The 23,337-nt window shown below is 44.8% G+C and overlaps 1 protein-coding gene across 1 annotated transcript in view; it reads left to right on the top strand.

The window, feature by feature from the left end:
* Positions 1-23,337, top strand: part of PIK3CD (phosphatidylinositol-4,5-bisphosphate 3-kinase catalytic subunit delta) — a 43,265-nt gene that overhangs the window by 2,468 nt on the left and 17,460 nt on the right. The window contains 7 exon segments of the mRNA XM_040426864.1: positions 16,403-16,572; positions 17,226-17,454; positions 17,563-17,786; positions 19,356-19,535; positions 19,819-19,959; positions 20,047-20,144; positions 20,847-21,574. Coding sequence (XP_040282798.1) covers positions 16,432-16,572; positions 17,226-17,454; positions 17,563-17,786; positions 19,356-19,535; positions 19,819-19,959; positions 20,047-20,144; positions 20,847-21,574 — 1,741 coding nt within the window. The 5' untranslated portion in view covers positions 16,403-16,431.

The raw sequence follows: 23,337 nt of genomic DNA, 5'->3' as shown, positions 1-23,337 counted from the left end.
CACAAACAGCTGTGAGTTGGAGTTGCATTGCATCCAGTCCAGAAAACCCTCTGTGAGCGAAACAGGTTGGCAGCACAACCCTCCGCTGTCCTGATACTTTGTTGCAATGTGTCGGTGCAGGGGAAAAAAAGTATTCCAGATTTGTAATCTCACACAGCGTTATCTGTCTGTAATTGTAACAACCCCCCATCTGTGAAAAATATTAGGTCAGATCAGTTTTACAGCCTCTGAGTGTAAACAAGAAGGTTCCTATTCATTGACAGCAAGCAGAGATCTTAAAATGATGAGAAACCGGAACACCAAGTATATCTCAAAAATTCCGAACAGTTTATTGTGCATTTACTTAATACTGGGTGGGAAACCCCTATCTTCCTGGTCCCCTGCCTCTTCTGATTGGCATGACAGTCACCTTGGTACCTAGAATGGCACATTGTGTTCTACCTTTGAATTTTCCGTGTGGCAAATTGGCGCGTAATCATTATGGTTACCTCCCCTGGCTCCCTTGCCTGTCTCTGTACAACCTGGTCACGTGGGATAAGACGTTATCACAAGAGCCTGGCATGGGACCAGAAAAGCGCCAGGGGAGGTGCCGCAGGCAAATCTTTACCAAAATCTGCAGATTTCCATGTGGATTATTGCAGAATTGCAGTGGATATTTTCTGTAGAAATTGCGCAATGTGTGCACGCTTTTTTTTTTACTTCGCGTGCAATGTGTGCACGCTAAGTAAATTGCAGAATATTCTGTTCTTATTCGTTCTCTCCCCCCCCCCCCCCCCCCCAAAAGACTCGTTGAAATGAATGGGTCTGCTGGAAAAATGGAACGTGTACGAACTCCATCCATTTAAAATCTCGCCTCCTTGACAAGGAAAGCAAAGCTCTGTGCCGGAGCTGTGCTTGGTATTGCAACCCAGACCCATTCACTGAACCGAGACTGATCCTTGTGACCTCGCTGGTCTAGGAAGAGGCCACAGAGCTCACCGCAGCATCATGGCTTCTTCAGACAGCTGATTGGCGGCTGTTTCAGGAGTCAGACCCCCACCTGTCAGATATTGATGACCATCAACATCCCGGGAAGCCCCTTTAAACACACGTCCGAGGTTTCAGTTGGTAAATCCTCGGATGGTCAATGCAGCGTAACGAGGCTTCGCCTACAATTTTTTTTTTTTCTTTTTTTTTTTTTTTCTGCCAAAGTTGCCTCTGCTGCCCATGGGCATCCTAACACATGCCCATAGCTCATACTGTTCTCCAGCTGGCACTGACAGGCTGAACGTAGCGTGCTCTCAAGTCCATGTGTATGTGATGGTTTAGGTTGCAAGCTCTTCAGGAGACAACTCCAGTTTGCTGCTTTCATTCAGTATATTACAATATAGAGGAGTAGTACACAGCTATACTGCGCCTAAACCACATGGGCACTGCTATATCTGTAGTATGCAGTAGTTGTCAGTCTTGTTGATAAAGGGACATGTGTTGCAGTAGTATTCTGATCATCTGGAAGCCATGTGATTCTGGACCATTGGACAGCCTAGCACAGGGGTCAGCAACCGCCAGCACTCCAGCTGTTGTGAAACTACAACTCCCAGCATGCTCCATTCACTTCTATCTATGGGAATTCGGTGAACAGCCAAGCAAGTTTGCATGCTGGGAGTCGTGGTTTCGCCACAGCTGGAGTGCCAGAGGTTGCTGACCCCTGTGCTAGGCTGTCACTGATCCAGAATGTCCAATGGTCCGAAATCACATGGTTCTGTGGCTTCCAGATGATCAGAATGCTACCGCCACAATTGGTCCCTGATCCCTGGCAAGTGTTGTGTGGGCTCTCCTTGGTCATCCTGTCTCTCACACGTTAGGTCTAGACCAGTGGTCAGCAACCTCCAGCCCTCCAGCTGTGGTGAAACTACAACTCTCAGCATGCACACTTGCTGTGCTGTTCTAGGCGCTCTGGTAGAAGTGTATAGAGCGTGCTGGGAGCTGTGGTGTGGGAGGTTGCTGACCCCAGCCTGTTACGGTGCCTCACCCTAACGTATTGTTTGCTCTCCCTGCAGTTCCTCATACCTGTGATATCATCTGGCAGTTACCATTATCGAGAGCTGCCCTTAATCCCATTACATGCGGATATTATATGGACTCGTAGGTCTGGTCTCTCTCACCCCGTCAGAAGGTTCCGGTTCCAGCTCATGTATTGCAGGAATTTATCAAGATATTGCAGAAATAACAATTACCCTAATATATACTTCTAAGAACTAGAAGCAGTATCAGCACATACATCTGTCATTCCAAGAAACCGTTCAGAATGAGCCCTTGCCTGCGTAGATGACATGAGGAACACCCGCCCATTGTATCCTGAATTTATCCTCTGCAGACTCCATCTCTGATTGTCCGTTCTTCCTGAGCTAGTGGTTGGAGGATAGTCGCTATGATGTCTCCCATACACAGCACGTGTAGCATGGAGGACAGTATATCTCAGTACTGAGCAGTGTAGCTGTGAATTCAGTACGGGGTGAGATAGAAAACTTACTAGAGCCAGCAGCAGCATCTCTCTGTTTCAGTCTTCTTTCTCGCTCAGCTCCAACCCTTTCCATAGACTTCTATGGGCAACATGTTACCTCACTTTACAGTGAGCTGGTAGTCCATCTTTTTTTTTCTTCTTCAAGGCAGATTGTAGCTGTGAATTAAAGGGGTATTTCTGTTGTCAAGATATCCTCTATCCACAGCTGGGGCCCCACTGATCATGAATATGGGTAAGCTGTACCCCACAGGGCCCCGAAATAAATGGAGCAATAGTCACCGCCCCTCCATTAATCTCTACAGGAGTTGCAGAGACAGCAGAGTACAGCCCGTACCTGTGTGAAGCCCGTGTGACAGTGTGAAGCCCGTACCTGTGCTGTGGACCGCAAATTGCGGTCCACAATGCACAGGCACCGACTGCAGCCCATCCGCATGGGGATCGCAGACCTATTCACTTGAACGTGTCCGCGATCCCTACGTTCCGCAAAAAGATAGAGCAAGTTCTATATTTTTTTGCGGTGCAGAGGCACGGAACGGAACCACAGGAAGCACTCTGTAGTGTTCCGTTCCGCACCATTCCGTATCTCTGGATTTGCGGTTCGCAATACGGCAACGGGCAACACTCATTCGTGTGAATGAGCCCTAAGGCCTCTTGCATGCTAATGTGTTTTTTTTTTTTGTTTACGTTCCGTTTTTTGCGCCCCGTATATGGAACCATTCATTTCAATGGATCCGCAAAAAAAACGGAAGGTACTCCGTATGCCTTCCGTTTCCGTTCTGTTCAAAGAGAGAACATGTCCTATTATTGTCTGCATAATGGACAAGGATAGTACTGTTCTATCAGGGGCCAGCTGTTCTGCAAAAAAATGGAATGCACACGGACGTCATCCGTATTTTTTTGTGGACCGCGAAATACTGAAAAAGCCATTCGGTTGTGTGCAAAAGGCCTAATAGTTATGCCCTATTCTGTGGACAGTGGATAATGTAACAACAAGAATACCCCTGATTATTGCGAGAACTTGAGCTCCTTCTCCCTGGCTAAGAGGGGGGGCGCTCTGTTTGGATGCGCTCGCAGCCAGGGAGAAGATAACCGCGCCCAGGAGAACTTCTAGTCCACGCCTAGTATAACCAAGTCGCCTCATTAGCATATGACGCGTTAAAAGATACGGGGACCACAGCAGACGAATGGGGGGTTCTTTAGGAAAAATAAATTGCTAAGACATAACAGGGGGACGCACCATAAGGCCTCATGCACACGACTATTGTGTGTTTTGCGGTCCGCAAATTTGCGGATCCGCAAAACACGGATGGCGTCTGTGTGCGTTCCACAATTTTCCGTTTGTGTATGTATTTCGCCATAGTGATGTGCACCTATATACAGGTTGTGCGGACTCAACCCCCTATATTTTTTTCTTTGTAGCATATATTGGAGGCGTGGCGATCTCCTTTGAGTCAAGCACACCTGACCAGTTAATCTGTCCTGGAGGCTGGTTTTAAAGTCAGTATAAAACTGAGTCTGCTTGTATAGAACCTACCATTAGCCATCTGGCTCCAGGAGAAGTATATGGTAGGTTCAGCATGCATGTTGGTACTTGCATCCCTGGATCCGATGAAAGCTGTAATGGCACCGGACGGGGTTACAAGCAAAGTGTACTTGGCTTGCATGCTGACCTGCGTTCCCTGGATTTTGTGTGGCTGTCGTGGCCCATGAACGGGTAGGAACAAGAGTTAGGGACCACTCAATTGAGACGACCTTGACGCGGTGAGTGGCTTACTATGCTTTGGCCAAAATGTAAACCAATGTCTCATCCAGCATGGAGGGCAGATTGCTGGATGTAGTGTGCGATCACATTTGCATTTTCCGTTTGTGTATGTATTTCGCCATAGTGATGTGCACCTGCAGGCAGGTTGTGCGGACTCAACCCCCTATATTTTTTTCTTTGTAGCCATTGATATAACTGCCTATTCTTGTCCGCAAAATGGACAAGAATAGGACAGGTTATATATATATATATATATTTTTTTTTTGCAGACCACGGAACAGAGCAACGGATGTGGACAGCGCATCTTTTGCGGCCCCATAAACTGCAGCTCGGATGCGGACCAAAACAATGGCCGTGTGCATGAGGCCTTAGGGTACTTTCACACTAGTGTTTTTCTTTTCCGGTGCTGAGTTCCGTCCTAGGGGCTCAAATCCGGAAAAGAACTGATCAGTTTTATCCCCATGCATTCTGAATGGAGAGCAATCCGTTCAGGATGCATCAGGATGTCTTCAGTTCAGTCTTTTTGACCAGGCTTTTCAGAAAACCGTAGCATGTTGTATTTTTACCTCCGGCCAAAAATCCGGAACACTTTGACTGAACTCCGGCCTTTTCCCCATTGACTTACATTAACGCCGGATCCGGCGCCGTGTGTTCCGTCAAAACGGATCCGACTTTTGCATGTTAAACCCGAAAAATGTGAAAAAAAAAGTTAAAGTCCATAAATGGCGGATCCGTTTTTTCCAATGCATTTTTTCATTGTGATCAAAATCCTGATCAGGATTCAAATGTAATCAGTTTTCACACGTTTTTCCGGATCCGGCGGGCAGTTCCGTTGACGGAATTGAACGCCGGATTCAAACAACGCTAGTGTGAAAGTAGCCTTAGGTAGTATAATTAGATTCTAGATATCCAGGCGAAAGGTCCTCTTTAAGGATAGGTAAAAGTAGAGAAAGTTATTTTCCTGTAATAAGATGTATTTTATGTCTTAGCTTGTGCTTTTCACTAAAGTCAGGTTTGTTGAAAGGTAAGTGTATATTGAGCTCACAGATAGGTAGTAGGGGAAACCCTTCACCATCCCATCACCATTGTGTCTGGCAAAGCAGGTACAGTAGAGCCTAGAAGGATTCTGATAATAGGAATTGCTATTTATCCAGTTCTCAAAGGTGAATTAAAGTGCCCTTGTGCCCAGTCGGCAGATATGCCATATGTCACACTTATTTTACACTTACCTGGGCCTTATGGTTTTATTACTTGTCTGTTTACTCCTTTGCTTCCCAAGGGGAGAAGTTTACATTGTGTGTGGATCCTTGTAGCAATGCCGACTGACATGTCGGAGGCCCCCCTATTGTTTCATCTTCTTATACATTGTATATGGACCCTCTTCCTCTGAGACCTTCCCATGGCCAGGACATACTACTCTATGCTGAGCAGGTACATGAAGCTGAGAGAATGATGAGTCTGATGGTGTGAATGAGGCTTTACTGTTCTGTGGGTCAGTACGATTAGGGTGACAACAAATATGTATAGTTTTATGTGAACTATATGGCTTGTTGTGGGGCGAGATGTAGTTTTCCTTGGTACAATTTATTTAATTTTTTATTTTTTTTGGCACATGGGGCTTATTTATTTTGAGTGGCGGTGGTGAATAGGAAAAAAAATAATTTTGTTTATTTTACATTGTTCACGTGGTGGTTTAAATAACATCTTTAGTATACATGTTCTGGCAAATATGGTGTGAGCGTGTGAATTTTTTTTCACCTTTAAGGCCTCTTTTACACGACCGTTTATTTTATTTTTTTGTGTAGACGGCCCATTTTCTTTCGCGTTCCGTATACGGAACCATTCATTTCAATGGTTCCGCAAAAAAAACAAAAAACGGAATGTACTCCGTATGCATTCTGTTTCCGTATTTCCGTTTTTCCCTTCCGTTGAAAGATAAAACATGTCCTATTATTGCCCGCAAATCATGTTCCGTGGCTTTATTCAAGTCAATGGGTCCGCAATAAAACGGAACACATACGGAAATGAATCCGTATGTCTTCCGTTTCCGCTCCGTTTTTAGAGAACCATCTATTGAAAATTTTATATCCAGCCCAATTTTTTTGTATGTAATTACTTTATATGCCATAGAGAAAAACGGAACAGAAACTGGAACACAACGGAAACAAAAAATGGAACAGATCCGTGCAAAACGGAGCGCAAAACACTAAAAAAGCCATACGGTCGTGTGAAAGAGGCCTAAGGACCAGGCAATTTTTAGCAAATCTGACCAGTGTCACTTTATGTGGTGATAACTTTAAAACGCTTTTACTTATCCAGGCCATTCTGAGATTTTCTCGTCATTTATTGTAAAATTGAGTCAAATTATTTATTTATTTTTTTATTAATAAAAAAAAAAACTCAATTTACAAACCATTTGGAAGAATTAGCAAATTTCCAAATTTTAATTTCTCTACCTTTTATAGTAGATAGTAATAACTCCAAAAATAGTTATTACTTTACATTCCCCATATGTCTACTTCATGGTTGGATCATTTTGGGAATGCAGTTTTATTTTTTGGGGACGTTAGAAGGCTTAGAAGTTTAGAAGCAAATCTTGAAATTTTTCAGAAAATTTCCAAAACCCACTTTTTAAGGACCAGTTCAGGTCTAAAGTCACTTTGTGAGGCTTACATAATAGAAACCACCCATCAGTTCTGCGTTGCGCGAAAAATGCAGCATGTTCTATATTCTGCGTTTCTCACGCAGCCCTGGCCCCATAGAAGTGAATGGGTCTTCAGTGATAAACGGAAGCAAGTGCGGATGCAGTGCGTTTTTCGCTGATGGTTGCTAGGAGATGTTTGTAAACCTTCACTTTTTATCACACGTATGAAAAACGCATCAAAATGCATTGCGCCTGCATGGAAAAAACTGAACGCAATCTCAGACAAAACTGACTGAACTTGCTTGCAAAATGGTGCGAGTTTCACTGAATGCATCCGGAGCCAATCCGCCACGCTCGTGTGAAAGAGGCCTAATTATTTGTATTTATTTATTTTTACTTTCACTAGGGTACATCGTTTTTATAATGCACTGGCATACCTTTATATACCAGTGCATTACAGCCGATCCCCATACCAGTGACGGGCAGTCTATAAGGCCTCTAGCACATGACCACATTTTCAAACATGTGGTGGTCAAAGACTGCACGATTTTTTAAGGTTATACCTCAGTTTTGTGTGGCCGTTGTTGATCACATGTTTAACCACTTGTGGACATTACATTGTGTACCCCGTATCCCAAGGACAGGAGGGAGTTTTGTCTAGTAGAACTGAGAGAATAATCAAATTTAAGCCTTTTTATTTGCCTTTATAATTAAATATGATTCTGTTTTGGGTCAGGATTGTGAAATCGATGGTAGGTGGGAGGGGGATTCTACCGCTGCATCACATCTAGGCAGAGTTTTACCCAGAAATGTGTCATAGCAGGAGTGCGCTGTTGTACGGTATTTATTTTGTATCTACAGAATATTCTCGTTTTTATTTTATTGTATTTTTTATTAGATTTGTAAACATTTTTTTTCTTATGTAAATAGTTTTATTTCTTGTCGATGTGAGGAAATACAGATGGCTTGACTCTCCCTATTACCAACCCTTGCCACCAAATACCCTCTGCCCCCTTTAAGCAGGTGTTAACCACTTACATCTCCGGCAGTGGAAATACTTCCTTCTTTACTGGCAGTAGATCTGGGGAGAGAATAGATTATGGGAAGTAGAATGTACAGATGAGCTGTGAACAGTAGACAGAAAAAGAAATGCTGTTTAAGATGCCATTCAGTTTGTGTGGAAAGTTGGCAGTTCACATGGGCGCTCAAGCCAATTGGTAGTTTCTCAGCAGGAGACCAAATTAGTACAGCTCACTCCCTCCACACAGTTCTATTCAGTAAGCAAAGGTAATGACACTGTTCATCCTGAGCCTCCTGTTTCGTTAGTGGAACGCACTGTTGCACAAGCAGAACAGTTAGGGAGAGAGATGGTGGGACCTCTGCGTATTTAGGTCAGTAAAAGCTGGGCGGAAACCCCTGCGGGCATAGTAATGGGTGTCATCTCAGATGTGATTAACACAAGAGGGTTATTAGAACTGTTTGCAGATATTGACTTACACACAATAGGGATAAAAGTTGCTTCATGTCACCAGAAATGTCATTGGGGCAAAGCAAATACAGCCTCCAAAAATGACCCCATTTACTCTAAATCTATAAGCTCACAAAATCTGTATATAACCTCGTCGTTTCTGAGGCCGATGGGATCTATATGCAACCCACTGTAACAGATGACATTACCGTGCTGCAGTTTCTGTAGTGATTGTTCCGGTACTAGTGAAACCCAAGTTGCGTCAAATTGGGAAACGTGAAATGCAATAATGGAAACCCCCTCTTTATGTAAATTGTAAATGTATATTACAGCACGGCCTGCGCTCTATAGCGGTCTTTTACAGTTTAGGCTGTGTTCACATAGGCGCTTTTCATTTCCATTGTTCTGCTCCGTTATAAGAACAGAACAACTAAAATGATGGAACCACGGTTTTCATCAAATGATGGGAGTAAGTGGCCCCTGTCTGACACCACACCATTGACTAGGAGGGAGTCTGTTGGTTTTTCCATTAGGTAGGTCATCATTTTACTGGACAAAACAGGCGCCATGATGCACTATTGTCTTTTTTTTTACTGTAACTGAATTTGTGACTGAGGACCGTGATGGCGTCTCCCACACAGATGGGAACATACTCTAACTTGTAGACTTGTAGCCTATATACAAGGTTTAGGCTCTTTATAAATACATTACTTATCCTGTACAGATCCTGAGTTACATCCTGTATTATACTCCAGAGCTGCGCACACTATTCTGCTGGTGGAGTCACTGTGTACATACATTACATTACTTATCCTTTACTGATCCTATGTTACATCCTGTATTATACTCCAGAGCTGCACTCACTATTCTGCTGGTGGAGTCACTGTGTACATACATTACATTACTTATCCTGTACTGATCCTGAGTTACATCCTGTATTATACTCCAGAGCTGCACTCACTATTCTGCTGGTGCAGTCACTGTGTACATACATTACATTACTTATCCTGTACTGATCCTATGTTACATCCTGTATTATACTCCAGAGCTGCACTCACTATTCTGCTGGTGGAGTCACTGTGTACATACATTACATTACTTATCCTGTACTGATCCTATGTTACATCCTGTATTATACTCCAGAGCTGCGCTCACTATTCTGCTGGTACAATCACTGTGTACATTACATTACTTATCCTGTACTGATCCTATGTTACATCCTGTATTATACTCCAGAGCTGTACTCACTATTCTGCTGGTACAATCACTGTGTACATACATTACTTATCCTTTACTGATCCTATGTTACATCCTGTATTATACTCCAGAGCTGCGCTCACTATTCTGCTGGTACAATCACTGTGTACATTACATTACTTATCCTGTACTGATCCTATGTTACATCCTGTATTATACTCCAGAGCTGCAAGAAGAATGCAAACTCCAGCCATTTGATGAGTTGTATTTAATAGGAAATGCGGTAGATCATATATGCGTGACGTTTTGGCCACAATCCGGCCTTCATCAGACTATTACATAAAATACAAAATATAAAGAGGGTACATTATATAGTATCAGATATCATGATCGTGGTGAATGGTATATACAACAAAAGTCTGCTGGTTGCCCTTGGAAACTGACAGGCTCCGCCCCACGCAGCAGTCAGTCATGTGACTGGTTAGCTAGGCCGCCGAGCTTCCATAAGGCGCTGCTCTCTGATAATCTGCAAAATATCAGTAAAAGACGTAAGGACCCAGCTTTCCCTGAACTGCAGTGCTGCCATGTCATGTGGTGACACATCCCTACAAATCACAGACTGAACTGGCAGTTCTGTAGCTCCGGAGCTAGGAAAAGGCGAGTTCATGTCTCTTAGGGTTGTAATAGCAGCCATATTGGTTTTCACCCAACTTTCCCAGAACCTGATATCCCATAAACAATCAAGGACAAGAAGTCGCACTGGTTGTGGACCTTTTATTTTTAACATGTTCTTTCCCTTTAAGTGAGATACTCTGCAGCTTCCCGGTCAGGTAACTGATCTCACATTCCTCTTCATGAATGCAGAACGTGTTCGTAAACCGCCTGACAATGAGCTCACAAAGACAATGGCTGAGCACTCCTGCGTCTGCCTGCGAGCGCGCTCTATAGATCTGCTTCCCCCGCCCCAGCTCTGACTCAGCCGCTCTCTATTAATAAAAAATACTATCTGTAACGGACACTGACGTCCCCTGGCTCTTAAAGGCGCAGCGTGTGGCCATGTGGTCGGGAATGTTGGGCTACTATCACACTAGCGTTTTTGCTGGATCGCTCATGGATCAGAAAAAAAGCTTTCGTCATAACGGATCCTATGACGGATCTCAATAGCGGAAAGGGAAAGCGCAGATGTGAAAGTAGCCTAAGAATGGTGACATTGCTGATATGGAGGAGCTCGTTGTACCTACTCATTATGGAAACAAGGGAGAGCGCACATCTCCGTTTCATTTTCCATTCTGATCCGTCAGAAGAACAGGAAAAATGGAATCGGTTATACATTTGGCATCCGTTTGAGCCATTTCCGCCAGAGATCCGTTTTTTTAGATGGGGGGGGGGGGGGGGGGAAGCCTGATATGCAGTACTATTTTTCTATCTAAAAAAACGGATGTATCAGAAGAACGGAAAATGAAACGGATGTGAACTCTCCCTAAAAAGGTTGTCCAGGGTTAGAAAAACATGGCTGCCTTCTTCCACAGACAGCACCACCCCTGTCCATGGGTTGTGTCTGGTATTGCAGGTTGGCTCCATTCAGCTCAGTGGGGCTGAACTGCAGTATCGCAAAGGAAAGGAGAAAGGGGTTGAGCATGGTGCTGGCAACACGTCATTGAATAAAGTATAGGAGCATTTTCTCATTATACTTTGTGCCTATATAATCTGTATGTCTGGATTGGCAGGGTTTTTATTTTACTGGACTGCAGAGCTTTTCCGTAGGTGAGCGCCAGTGGTCGTCATTCATCTATTCGCTTGGGCCATGGCCAAACATGAGCCTGGGACTATCTTTGCCCAATGCTGTTGGTTCTGGATTATCGGACCTTTACTATATCATTCACGATTCTGAAGATTACGGTTTGCAAGGTCAGATCTGACTGCCCCTTCAGACCTTTGTTTTATCTGCCTGATGCTTCCGGCTTTAAATGTAGAAACGGACGACTGGCGTCTGATAAGAGGTGATTTATCACTGTGGTATTGGTGATGTAAAGGTCACAGTGTACTCCACTGTGCGGAGGGCAGCGTAACCCTCTTAAGAGCTAGTCCTCATAAGCTGCAGGTACAGACACCCCGTGGTTTGCAGAGGATGACCCCTGATTTTGTATACCGAGAATCCCACAGAGCTGGATCGGTAGAATTGTTCATTGTGAGCCTTCAGGTTCATTCACATACTTTCCTGGGATGGGCACAACGCTGTACACACTGGGGCGTTTTTATTTCCATCTCTGCCTGTGTGAGCATGAGTGGTTATAGTTTGGTAGAATAGCATTGTTCATCCTGAGCTCTCTAGTTCATGGGTATAATGCCAGAATGACTGTGAAGCTCTCAGCTTTGTGACGTATTAGGGTTGAAATCTTGTATAGACCTGATACTTCTTTTAGCTGAGGGTTTGTTACATCCTATCCATGAGCTAAACGCATCAGCGGCGCAAATCCTTCTCCCGTCCTGATAGTTTGTTACAGTGTACCAGCCTGGCGTCCATACTGTGAGGGGTCGTCCACATGAGCCGGGTCCGCAGCGTAACTGCTGGAATTCTGCAGCGTAAAAATCCCTTTAAAATTTTTGGGCTAAAGCAGTTTACAGTCCACGTTTGTATGAGTTTACAATTTATTCCTGTTTCACATTTTCATACTGATCTGCCGATTTGGATCCTGGTCACATGACCTAGATTTTCTGGGTTGGGTGTATTTAAAAATAAATAAATAAAAAATTGGAAGATAGAACTTTCAACTTCGGAACCATAGCAGCAGGGGACAAGTGTTGTTTTTTTTGTGCTAGAATACCACTTTATATCAGTTGCTTTAAAGGGATATTCCATCATTGGCTTTCTGTATTTTTGAAATCTCCCCCCCCCTCTGGACCTGTAAAGGGGAAGCTTACTTTCCTGTTCCCTGCTGATTGGTTCTGGGTCCCCAGTTACCATCACTGCGCTGTGGCCCCTGCATGTAAACTTCCATCATGGACAGTCGGGGAACCACAGAGCTGGAACTGAGTGGCAGGGAGTGGGCAAGTATTCTTTACCTTACGGGTCCAGCGGGGAAAGGGCGAATAAAAATAGAAAATCATTAAGGACCCTATAAGATAGCTGCAAATTAAATACCCCCCTTCCCCTTACATGGATAAGGCCTCGTGCACACGACCGTAAGCGTTTTGTGGTCCACAAATCTCAAATCCGCAAAATATCGATGCAGTCTTTGTGGCAACCGCATTTTATTGGCAGACCCGTTGTTTCTAACGGATCCGTGTCCACCTTTTTCGGACATAGTCTATCTATTTGCGGAATGGACATACAGAGGCAGAAAGCTTTCCACATCTGTATGTCCATTCTGCAAAAACATGTCCTATACAAAATGTGGACCGCGGACTCGTTGAAGTCAGTGGGTTCACAAAAAATGTGGACGCAACACAGATCACATCTGTATTAGATCACATCTGTATTTTGTCGATCCGCGATTTGCAGTCTGCAAAACGGATACGGTCGTGTGCATGACGCCAAAAGACAAACAACCCCAGATGTCCGTAGTGTGTGAGAACTGATTTGGAGGTCGCCCTCCTAGTTACTCAGCTTATGTCCACACCAGCGTTCGAGGTAATATTGCTGGAGGTAATATTTTGGCTCGGCGTATACAGGGGGCATTTACCTATACTGCAGTATACTCCAGGCGCAGATCATAGTAATGGCCACTTATCCCAAAAGGATATCTGGGATAATGTGAGGAATCAGTGAGGGCACAACATTGAATTATAGACTATTTAGGCTACTTTCACACTAGCGTTCAGAGCGCATCCGTCTGCTGTCTGCACAGACGGATCCGCTCCTATAATGCAGATGTTTGGATCCGTTCAGAACGGATCTGTCTGCATTATATTGTAGAAAAAATTCTAAGTGTGAAAGTAGTTCAGACGGATCCGTCCAGACTTTACATTGAAAGTCAGTGGGGGACGGATCAGTTTGAAAATTGAGCCATATGGTGTCAACTTCCAACGGATCCGTCCAGACTTTACATTGAAAGTCAATGGGGGACGGATCCGTTTGAAAACTGAGCCATATGGTGTCAACTTCCAACGGATCCGTCCCCATTGACTTACATTGTAAGTCTGGACGGATCCGCTTGCCTCCGCACGGCCAGGCGGACACCCGAACGCAGCAAGCAGCGTTCAGGTGTCCGCTTGCTGAGCGGAGGCTGAACGCTGCCAGACTGATGCATTCTGAGCGGATCCGCGTCCACTCAGAATGCATTAGGGCAGTACGGATGCGTTCGGGGCCGCTTGTGAGCCCCTTCAAACGGAGCTCACAAGCGGAGCCCCGAACGCTAGTGTGAAAGTAGCCTTAACCGAACACTGTGGCCAAAGCTGCTACCTTGTGTTGTGCCTGAGGGAGTGGAGCCAAAGAAGAACCCGTGTGTCATGCTCCGCCCTCTCGGGCCCTGCACTAGGTATGACGCAGTGTATCCGTCCTGTCTGGGGGTAATATGTATGGTTTCTGGATATTATAATCCTAAGACAGATGTTTGAGGCTTCCAGGGGAAATTCCAGAATCCTCTTCTCATGATGTAATGTGTAACCTTGTAATTCTGTAGAAGTATGGGGGAATTTTTAAAGATTCCATAGCACCCCCGCCCCTTGCTGTGACTGTTAACAGAGTAACGTCAGTATTTAGATTTGACACCCATGGTGGTTGTCGCCCAGCTTTGTGAACCCACTGAACGGCAGAAACCACATTGTTAGACACACTGTTCTTGAACCAGGAGGCCCTGGATGAACATTGTTGCACGTCCCATCTAAGTTTTGCAACCTTTGGCTTCCTAGGAGAAGCTGCAACTCCCAGCTGTGTTATTTAAATTCCTCATCATTTTCAAGATCTGTACCACAGTGTCAGAGGTACTGGCATTCTGTTTTAATGAACTAGAAAGCTCAGGATGAATACAATTCTATAGTTGTATGCGGCACATGGTGGTTTGTAACATTTGTCTAGTGAATCTACAGTTCCCTGCAGCTGTTTGGTTATGCTGGGAGTTGTAGTTTCACAAACGCTGCAGCTTTAGAACATGTAGCTTCGCTCGACCGAACAGACCAGGGATGGGTGAAACGAGGAAGCTATGGCTTGTGGGATGGGAGATGACCTCATGGCGCCCGCAGTTCTGGAGTGACCCCGGAATGGCGGCATGTGGACACGGACTCACAGCAGCGCCCCTGGATTATATGTTTAGAGCTTTTTATGTTTTTTTCAGAGGTCGTTTTCTAGATTTGTTTCAATGACCTAAAAAGATGGAGGATCCCAGGTGGTAACGTCTGGAGCAGACATTAGCAGTCGTCTGTCAGTGCAGCATTCCTCTGCCAGTGCGTGAGTCAGGAATTTCTCGTCCTCGCAGATAAAGGAATATGATCCACACGAGGCTTCTCCCCGGGGTTACACAGTATTCTGCAGATTTCAGGAACTCTGAATCAGAGGAGCAGCCGAGAAAGAGGCTTTCACCAACGTCAACGCACGGTGACTTACTGGCAGCCATTTTGGATTGGCGATCTAGCTATTAAGCAGTGGCGTAACTGCAAATGACTGGGCCCCACAGCAAATTTTTGAAATGCCCCCAGAAACTTCTTTGCAACCCCCAGTCAAGATCTCTCTCTCAGACGAGGCCCAGCAGTCACTCCGTCCGTTTCCTACAGTGTCACTGTATATGATGTCAGTGTATAATACTGTGGAGGGGACCTTGACAATAAAATCTTTTAGCCCTCCTCCTACGGTGGCGTGATTGGCATCCTCAAATAGATGTATCATTTGGCATACTTGTACTACTATACACACAACATGGCGGCATACAGAACTCTCTCCTGCTATCAGGATTTATTCCTTTATTTTTTCCCATTATTTCAAAGGCCTTAAATGTCACATACCAGTGGTGTTGGGGGGACAGGTTAAAGGGTTTTTCTGGGAGTAGAATATGTTGATCTGTCCTCATCAATACCTGATCATGGGGGTCCGACACCTTTTAGCTCTTTGAAGAGGCAGCAACGCTTCAGTGAGCGCGGTGGCCTTTTCACAGCATACACCGTCCTGCACATTACATAGCAGCTGTGCTTAGTATAGCAGCACAGGCACATTGAGTTCAGTAGGACTGAGCTGCACCCACGTGACCACGAACGTGAGGTCACAGACCTATGAAGAGGCAGCAGCGCTCCGGCCGCTACAGCTGATTGGCGAGGCTATCGGGAGTTGGATGCCCACTGATCAGATATTTATGACTTAGGGCTCATGCACACGACCATATTTTCTTTCTGTCTGTTCCGTTTTTTTGTTTTTTTTTGCAGACTGTATGCGGAACCATATATTTCAATAGGTCCGCAAAAAAAAAAACAGAAGTTACTCCGTGTGCATTCCGTTTCCGTATGTCCTTATTTCCATTCTGCAAAGAAATAGAACATGTCCTATTATTGTCCGCATAACGGACAAGGGTAGGACTGTTCTATTAGGGGCCAGCTGTTCCTTTTCGCAATGTACAGAATGCATACGGACGTCATCCATGTTTTTTGCGGACTGCAAAATGCATACGGTCGTGTGCATGAGCCCTTATCCTGAAGATAGGCCATCAGTATTGTGCTCCTGGAAAATCCCTGTAAATAAAGAACTATGTATGTGACTATTCTCAGAATGTAAACTAAGAATAATGCACCACACAGCCACCCAGCTTTCTCCATCTCTACACCTATGTATAGAACTACGCAGATGAGCCAGAAAGCTGGGTGAGCACTTTCTGAGACCAATAGAGGACTCTGCTCTCTCTGCAGGGCCTGTGGGACGGTAGCCACAGGGCAGGATGCCACCTGGAGTTTACTGCCCAGTGGACTTCTGGGCCAAAGAGGAGAAGCAGAGCATTTTGGTGGATTTCCTACTACCGTCTGGCATTTACCTCAACTTTCCCGTGCCATGCAGTGCCAGCCTAGGAAATATCAAGGAGGTGAGGACTACTGTTATTCATGCCCATCTGAACTATATTTCTGTATTGTTTTTGTCTCTGGCATTAAGAGGCTTCATTGGCTTGGTGTGCCTTTTTGTTTCTATAGCAGCCGGGAGATATGTGGGTACAGGGGAGATCTGGCACGAATGCAAATTAAAGAGGCCGTTCCTGATTTGTATTAGGCTACTTTCAGACTAGGCTGTTCACCCTGTCGGATCCGGCCTGCCGCTAGTGTTAAAGTTCCCTTAGTTGTATTTCATATGAAATAACAATTCTGGAGCATCTACTCCTTTGCCTCTATGTTGTGTTCCTCTATTATTCCTGTTAGACATTTATGAATAAATTGCCAGCTAGGTGTTGCCAGTTGTTGGTGTGTCCCAGCAGAGTCTAACACTCGGGGCACACTGTGCGGGGACGTGCATCTGTTTGCTAAAGGGAATGGTAACACCCAGCTAACAATTTAGCTATAAATTTATATAAGGAGTAATAGAGTTAAAGCACAACAATGCTAGTAGTTACTAAAACAGACATGTCAGGAGAGGTTACATATGAAAGTTTGTATCGTCATGGAGAATCCATAGAGGCCTTGTTGTAGTAGCATCTTTATTTCATGCTGTGCCGTCTTGACCCCCTTTCTTCACTTGTGGTCTTAGTTACTATGGCAACGGGCGCAGCAAGAACCGCTCTTTCATACCCTTGGTCCATCCACGTCCTACGTCTTCACGTGCATCAATCAGACAGCAGAGCAGCAGGAGCTGGAGGATGAGCAGAGGCGCCTGTGTGATATCCAACCCTTCCTGCCAGTCCTAAGGCTCGTGGCCAGGGAGGGGGATCGAGCCGAGAAGTTACTAAATTCCCAAATAAGCTTGCTGATTGGCAAAGGTAAGAGCAGACCGCAAGATGGGTTGAGGGGGAGTACAAAGCTCCCGATTATTACTTCTGATTCTCATCTGGTTGTGTTACACATGTTCACTTTAAACCCCTACACAGGCCTTCATGAATTTGACTCTTTAAATGACCTAGAAGTCAATGACTTCCGTGGCAGAATGCGCCAGCTCTGTGAAGAGATCGCCCTGCGGCGGCAGCACATGAACTGGGACACCTGGATGGAGTCCAACTTTCCTCTTCAGCTGGAGCATTCCTCCAAAGTGTTCGCAAAGACTTCTCAGAGCAACAAGACCCTCATGATCAACGTAAAGTTTGAGAGTAGCGAGGTAAGAAGAAGTACAGGATCAGCAAAATTATACCAAATTATATAGCATCTTTTTCAGGGGTGACTGGAGTTGCATCTGCATTGTTTACTCCATGGCTTGACCACTTGGAGTGGGAGGGCTGTGTTTGATACTGCAGCCTATTCTAGAGCAATACTAGATACAGCCACACTTGAACGGAAGGTGAACAGTAAAGTGCCATGGCACTTTTCTCGTGCTGATCCGAGGGTTCCCAGTGGTTGAACCCCATCTGATCAAACTGCTAACCTCTCTCCCTATATAATAGTCAAAAAGGACCTTATATCATGGGTTCAGGTATTTGAATCATTAAACACAAATAGCCGATGGGTATGAAGGTCCTGTCCTGAACTTTTGATCCACCCTATTAATACTTAACACATCTAAAAATGGCCCTATGTTATCCTATTAAAACAATTCTTCTCTTGCTTGTTATTCAGTAGGATAAATGTGGTTCCCTATTTTAGGGCAGACAGTTACAGTAATTTGTTAGCAACATGTTTCACTGAAGGCTCGGTGTCATCAGGGGTAGACAAAGCTGTCCCAACATGTTTCACTGAAGGATCGGTGTCATCAGGTGTAGAAAAAGCTCACTCGACATGTTTCACTGAAGGCCCTGTGTCATCAGGGGTAGAGAAAGCTCTCCCGACATGTTTCACTGAAGGCTCGGGGTAGAGAAAGCTCTCTCGACATGTTTCACCAAAGGCTTGGTGTCATCAGGGTAGAGAAAGCTTTACTAACATGTTTTACCAGAGGCTCGATGTCATCAGGGTAGCAGTGTACTATAAAAAAAATTTGAAACCTTTTCTACCCAGTTTATTGTACTTGAGTCTGTTGCTACTGCATGCAGTTTGTAGTTGGAGCAGAATAGTTGATCACCATCTGGTCGGCGGGGGTCTGACACCCTGCACCCCCACCAATCAATTTTTCAGAAGTAGGTCTTTCTTCCATGTGTTGTGCAGTGGACCGAGCTCATTACTGCAGCACTGCTACCATTGAAATGATTAGGAGCAGCACTGCACAGCCGACATAGGGTGGGAGAGATTGCGGTTACCCTCAGTCATACCTGAATATCTTTGTTTGACTTGAAGTGCACTTTAACTATCGCCCTAATCTTATTTGATTTTAAGACCGTTTTTTTCATTTAATTCTTTACTCCTGGCCCTCCCAAAGCCATAACTTTTTAATTTTTGCATTCACATTGTCGTATGGGGGCTTGGTTTTTCGGGACAAGATGTACTATCTAACGGCACCAGGTTGCTTACAATGTTGTGGGAAGTGGGGGAAAAAATTGGCTGCTGTGGGCAGCAATGATATTTTTCTTTTTAGACATTTTCACAAATGTAACCCAAACGATTGTGTGGGAAATAAACTAACATCTTGTACAGTTCTCGAAAGTTTTGCTTTCACACTCTAAGCCCTGTATACACTCCTGATATTTGGGGATTGGGGGGGGGGGGGGGGGGGGGGGGGGGGGGTTGTCTGTAAGACATGGCCACTTGTGATGTATTTGTTGTGAGTGTCCCCTTTAATTGTATCCATCGTACTCTTCAGGAGAGCTTCACACTACAGGTGTCTCCTCGAGACTTTCCACTCTCCATTATCCGCATGGCTCTAAGAAAAAAGTCCAATGTGTCTGGTCAGCAGTGTCCAGGGCGCTCAGAAGATTACATCTTGCAGGTCAATGGCATTTTGGACTACATCTATGGAAACTACCCCCTGTGCCAGTTCAAAGTAAGTGTTTTTACATCCAGAGGCTGGAAAACGTATTCTTATTCTGTCCAAATGAGACTGTTGCACGAATTCATACCAGCCAGAGTCTTGACACACCACAACCAAGCCATGCCTGCTTGGGTACGATCACGATGGGTTATCGCCCTCTGAATGCAGTAATGTTTCTAAAAAGATTATACACAAAGTATGTTAAAAAAAACTAAAAATATTTTCTGCATGTCTTTGATAGTCAAAGCAGTCCTGTTACTGACAGTAATAGCTACATTGTTTCCGATGTTTTTAGCACATCAACCACTGTTTTCACTCCAACTGCACGGCTCACCTCACCCTTGTCTCCATCTACTCCACATTACCAGACCAGCAGGGAGACACAATCATTAGCTCCAAGATACGACACAAACCGCCGCCACTACCAACAAAGAAGGTAAGATGCCAGTGACTAGGTACTGCTGTTTGAAGATGATGTGACACAAGATTTCTAACTGTATGCCTTCTTCATCTTTCTTCCCAGCCACATCATTGTTCACTATGGAAACTGCAGAGGCCATTTGGTTTTCAACTCATGTATGGATGTAACGTCAACGCAGATGATGGATTAAAGGTCAGGAGGCTTGCTTTCTTTGTCTACCATTACTTACTTATCCTGTGCTGATCCCTAGTTGCAGTCTGTATTAAATTTCAGAGCTGCACTCACTATTCTACTGGTGGAGTCAGTGTCCATACATTACATTACTTATCCTGGACTGATCCTGAGTTACATCTTGTATTATACTCTAGAGCTGCACTCACTATTGTGCTAGTGGAGTCATTGTTTATGTACATCACCTATCCTGTAATGATCCTGAGTTACATGCTGTATTATGCCCCAGAGCTGTACTCACGCTTCTGCTAGTAAGGTCATTGCGTACATACATTACTTATCCTGGGCTGATCGTGATTTACATTTTGTTTTACACCCTGGACCTGCTCTAACTGTTCTGCTGGCTTCAGAGTTGAAATCTCACAGCATTCTCTTTTTGTTCAGTATCTGATAAAGAACAAAAACTAACGGCCCCTGTGCATTATAGGAACTCAGTTGAGCTGTTAGGGGTTTTTCTGCTGTTAACAGTTTTTTGCTTGTCACCAGGACTATAAATAGAGATCTGCATTGTAATACAGGCTCTAACTCTGTATATATGTAAACTTTAAAATGGTTTTCCAAAAGGGGGACATAAACTAAAGTAATGGGTGCGGGGGCAGAGCCTGACGAGGAATGGAGTGAGACGCGCGCCTCCATAGCTTCTGCCCTAATCCTGTTATATATCCTTCCAGGCTGCCCGAAATCGTGCACGCACCACAAATTCTGCTGCACAAGGCAGCGGTGATTACAGGGACACCGGATCCGACGGGTATCATGCCGAGGAAAGGCAAAACCCCGATGAAAACTGGGCGAGAGGCGCAGGACCATCATGGCGCTTGGGAGGACGGAAGTCGGACAGCAGCAGCGCGCCAAGAGATCGCGGCGAAGCTGCAAAAGGACAGATCGGAATCAGATCATTCTGATCAATTTTCGGAGGAGGAAATCCAGGAGGATGGGAGACAGAATGAAGTGGGCCATTGCAAAAAGAGGAGCCCTGATAGAGAAGATGGTAGGGAGGGTGCAGTAGAGCCCACCCTGAAAGATGTGATGGCAGCAATAGCTGGCTGTAATGCCACGCTAAAGAGCCTAAACTTGAAAGTTGGGAGTCTTAAAGAGGATCTGTCTGTGATAAGACACGATTTGCGAAAAGTTGCAGAGCGCACCACAGAAGTGGAGCGTCGAGTTTCAGATTTAGAAGATGGCGCCAAACCGCTACAGAAAGCGACCAGAAATGGTGTTAAGAATATTGACGCACTTTTTGCTAAAACCGATTATTTGGAAAACCAATCACGCCGGAATAATATCAGTCTGGTAGGAATACCGGAGAAAACGGAAGGCGCGATCCCTACAGACTTCATTGAAAAGTGGCTGGCGGAGAAGTTCAAAGATAAAGGCCTATCCCCGCTATACGCAATTGAGCGTGCCCACAGGGTCCCCACCAGACCTGCCTCCAGGGAGACCTCCCCGTCCGATGATTGCTAAAGTCCTACACTATAAGGACAGAGATACTATACTTAAACAATCACGAGATCACCCAGAGCTCATGATAAATGGGATGAAAATCTCCTTGTTTACGGATTACTCAGCTGAAGTGCAAAGAAAGAGAGCTCGCTTCATGGACGTTAAGAAAAGGCTCCGTGGATTACAAATACAATATTCTATGATGTTTCCGGCGAAGCTGTGCATAGTGGCTTTGGGAACAACAAGTTTTTTTGAGGATCCTGAAGCGGCGACACAATGGCTTGACATGAATGAGGGGCAGATCCGAAATCAAAGTCCAAACACCTGAGGTGCTTGTCGGATACTGAGATGATTGTTTAGTTCATAAGGAACAGTTGTCCTGAGATACTGCAGCCATGGACAATGGACAAAAGTTTTGGGCAGGTGGATGAGAGCGTCATGAGAAGGAGGGGCGTGAATAGGAGAAACGGTTTCTAAAGTTACGTTTAAGTTATGCCTGCAGTGGAGCTGGACTGGAATGTACCGCAGGCGAAGTTGGGCTAGGTTACTTTCAACAGCCCCATTCTGTTTGACTAACTTTAATGCTGAATACTTTCTAAGTTGGTTTATGCATCGAGGGGGGTTTATGCATCGATAAGTGGGTTTGTGTGGAGGAATATGTATGTTATGTGTGCACCTATATGAGTTACTCGGAATAGATGGCATTGTCGGTTAATGTACTTAGCTGGAATGTGCGGGGAATGGCGGAGGCTACTAAGAGGCACAGTATTTTCCAATATCTGTCTAGACCTCAACCAGCAATTTGCTGTCTCCAAGAGACGCATATGACTAAACAAAGATTACACATGCTGCAAAAACCATGGGTTGGTTATTCTGTGCACTCGGCCTTCTCCGCATATTCTATGGGTGTTGGCATACTAGTACATAAGAACATTAGGTTTGAATGCTTCAAGGAATATATAGATGTGGAGGGTAGATTTGTTTGTATACATTGTGCTATTAATGGGGTACAGTTAGTGTTGGCGACAATATATATTCCACCGCCATATACGGTAGTCCCTCTGCGGATGGTTCTGGAGTTTGTGGCAGCGTTTTCTGACCTACCGACACTCCTAGTTGGTGACTTTAACACTGTGATAAATGAAGACTTGGATAGATGCAGAGCGGTGCCGGGGGTGGGGGGTGTTGCCGAAACTTCTTTTGGTAAATTGTTAAGGGAGGTGGGACTATTGGATGTATGGAGAGAGACACATCCCAGTGATAAATGTTATTCCTGCTGTTCTTCCACATATGACTCTCTCTCTGTCTCTAGTTTGGATATGGGTCTAGTAAATGCCAAAATGTATTCTTATATGGGTAATGCAGAATACCTGCCCAGGTCGGTGTCTGACCATTCTCTGTTTAGGGTAGAATTGGTAAATATGGGAGAGGGCAGACCAGGGACTAAATGTTGGCGGCTCAACGCATTCTGGCTTACCCTAAAGGGAGATAATATAATATGGAAATGATTTCACAGTTGCAAGAATATTTTAAACACAATGAAGGAACGGCATCTGTACACACAGTATGGGAGGCTATGAAGGCCTTTCTTAGGGGACTCTTAATAAAATCGATATGTAGGATTAAATCCAAGTCTAAGGAAAGGGATATACAAATGCACGATAATATGCGAGCGATGGAGGAAACCTTTACGTCTACTCCTTCCATAATGAATTTAGGTGT

The sequence above is a fragment of the Bufo bufo genome, chromosome 1, assembly GCF_905171765.1.
Source record: "Bufo bufo chromosome 1, aBufBuf1.1, whole genome shotgun sequence".
NCBI classification, from domain to species: domain Eukaryota; kingdom Metazoa; phylum Chordata; class Amphibia; order Anura; family Bufonidae; genus Bufo; species Bufo bufo.
Note: the sequence above shows the minus strand (reverse complement) of the source record. Positions and strands in the feature narration are given on the sequence as shown.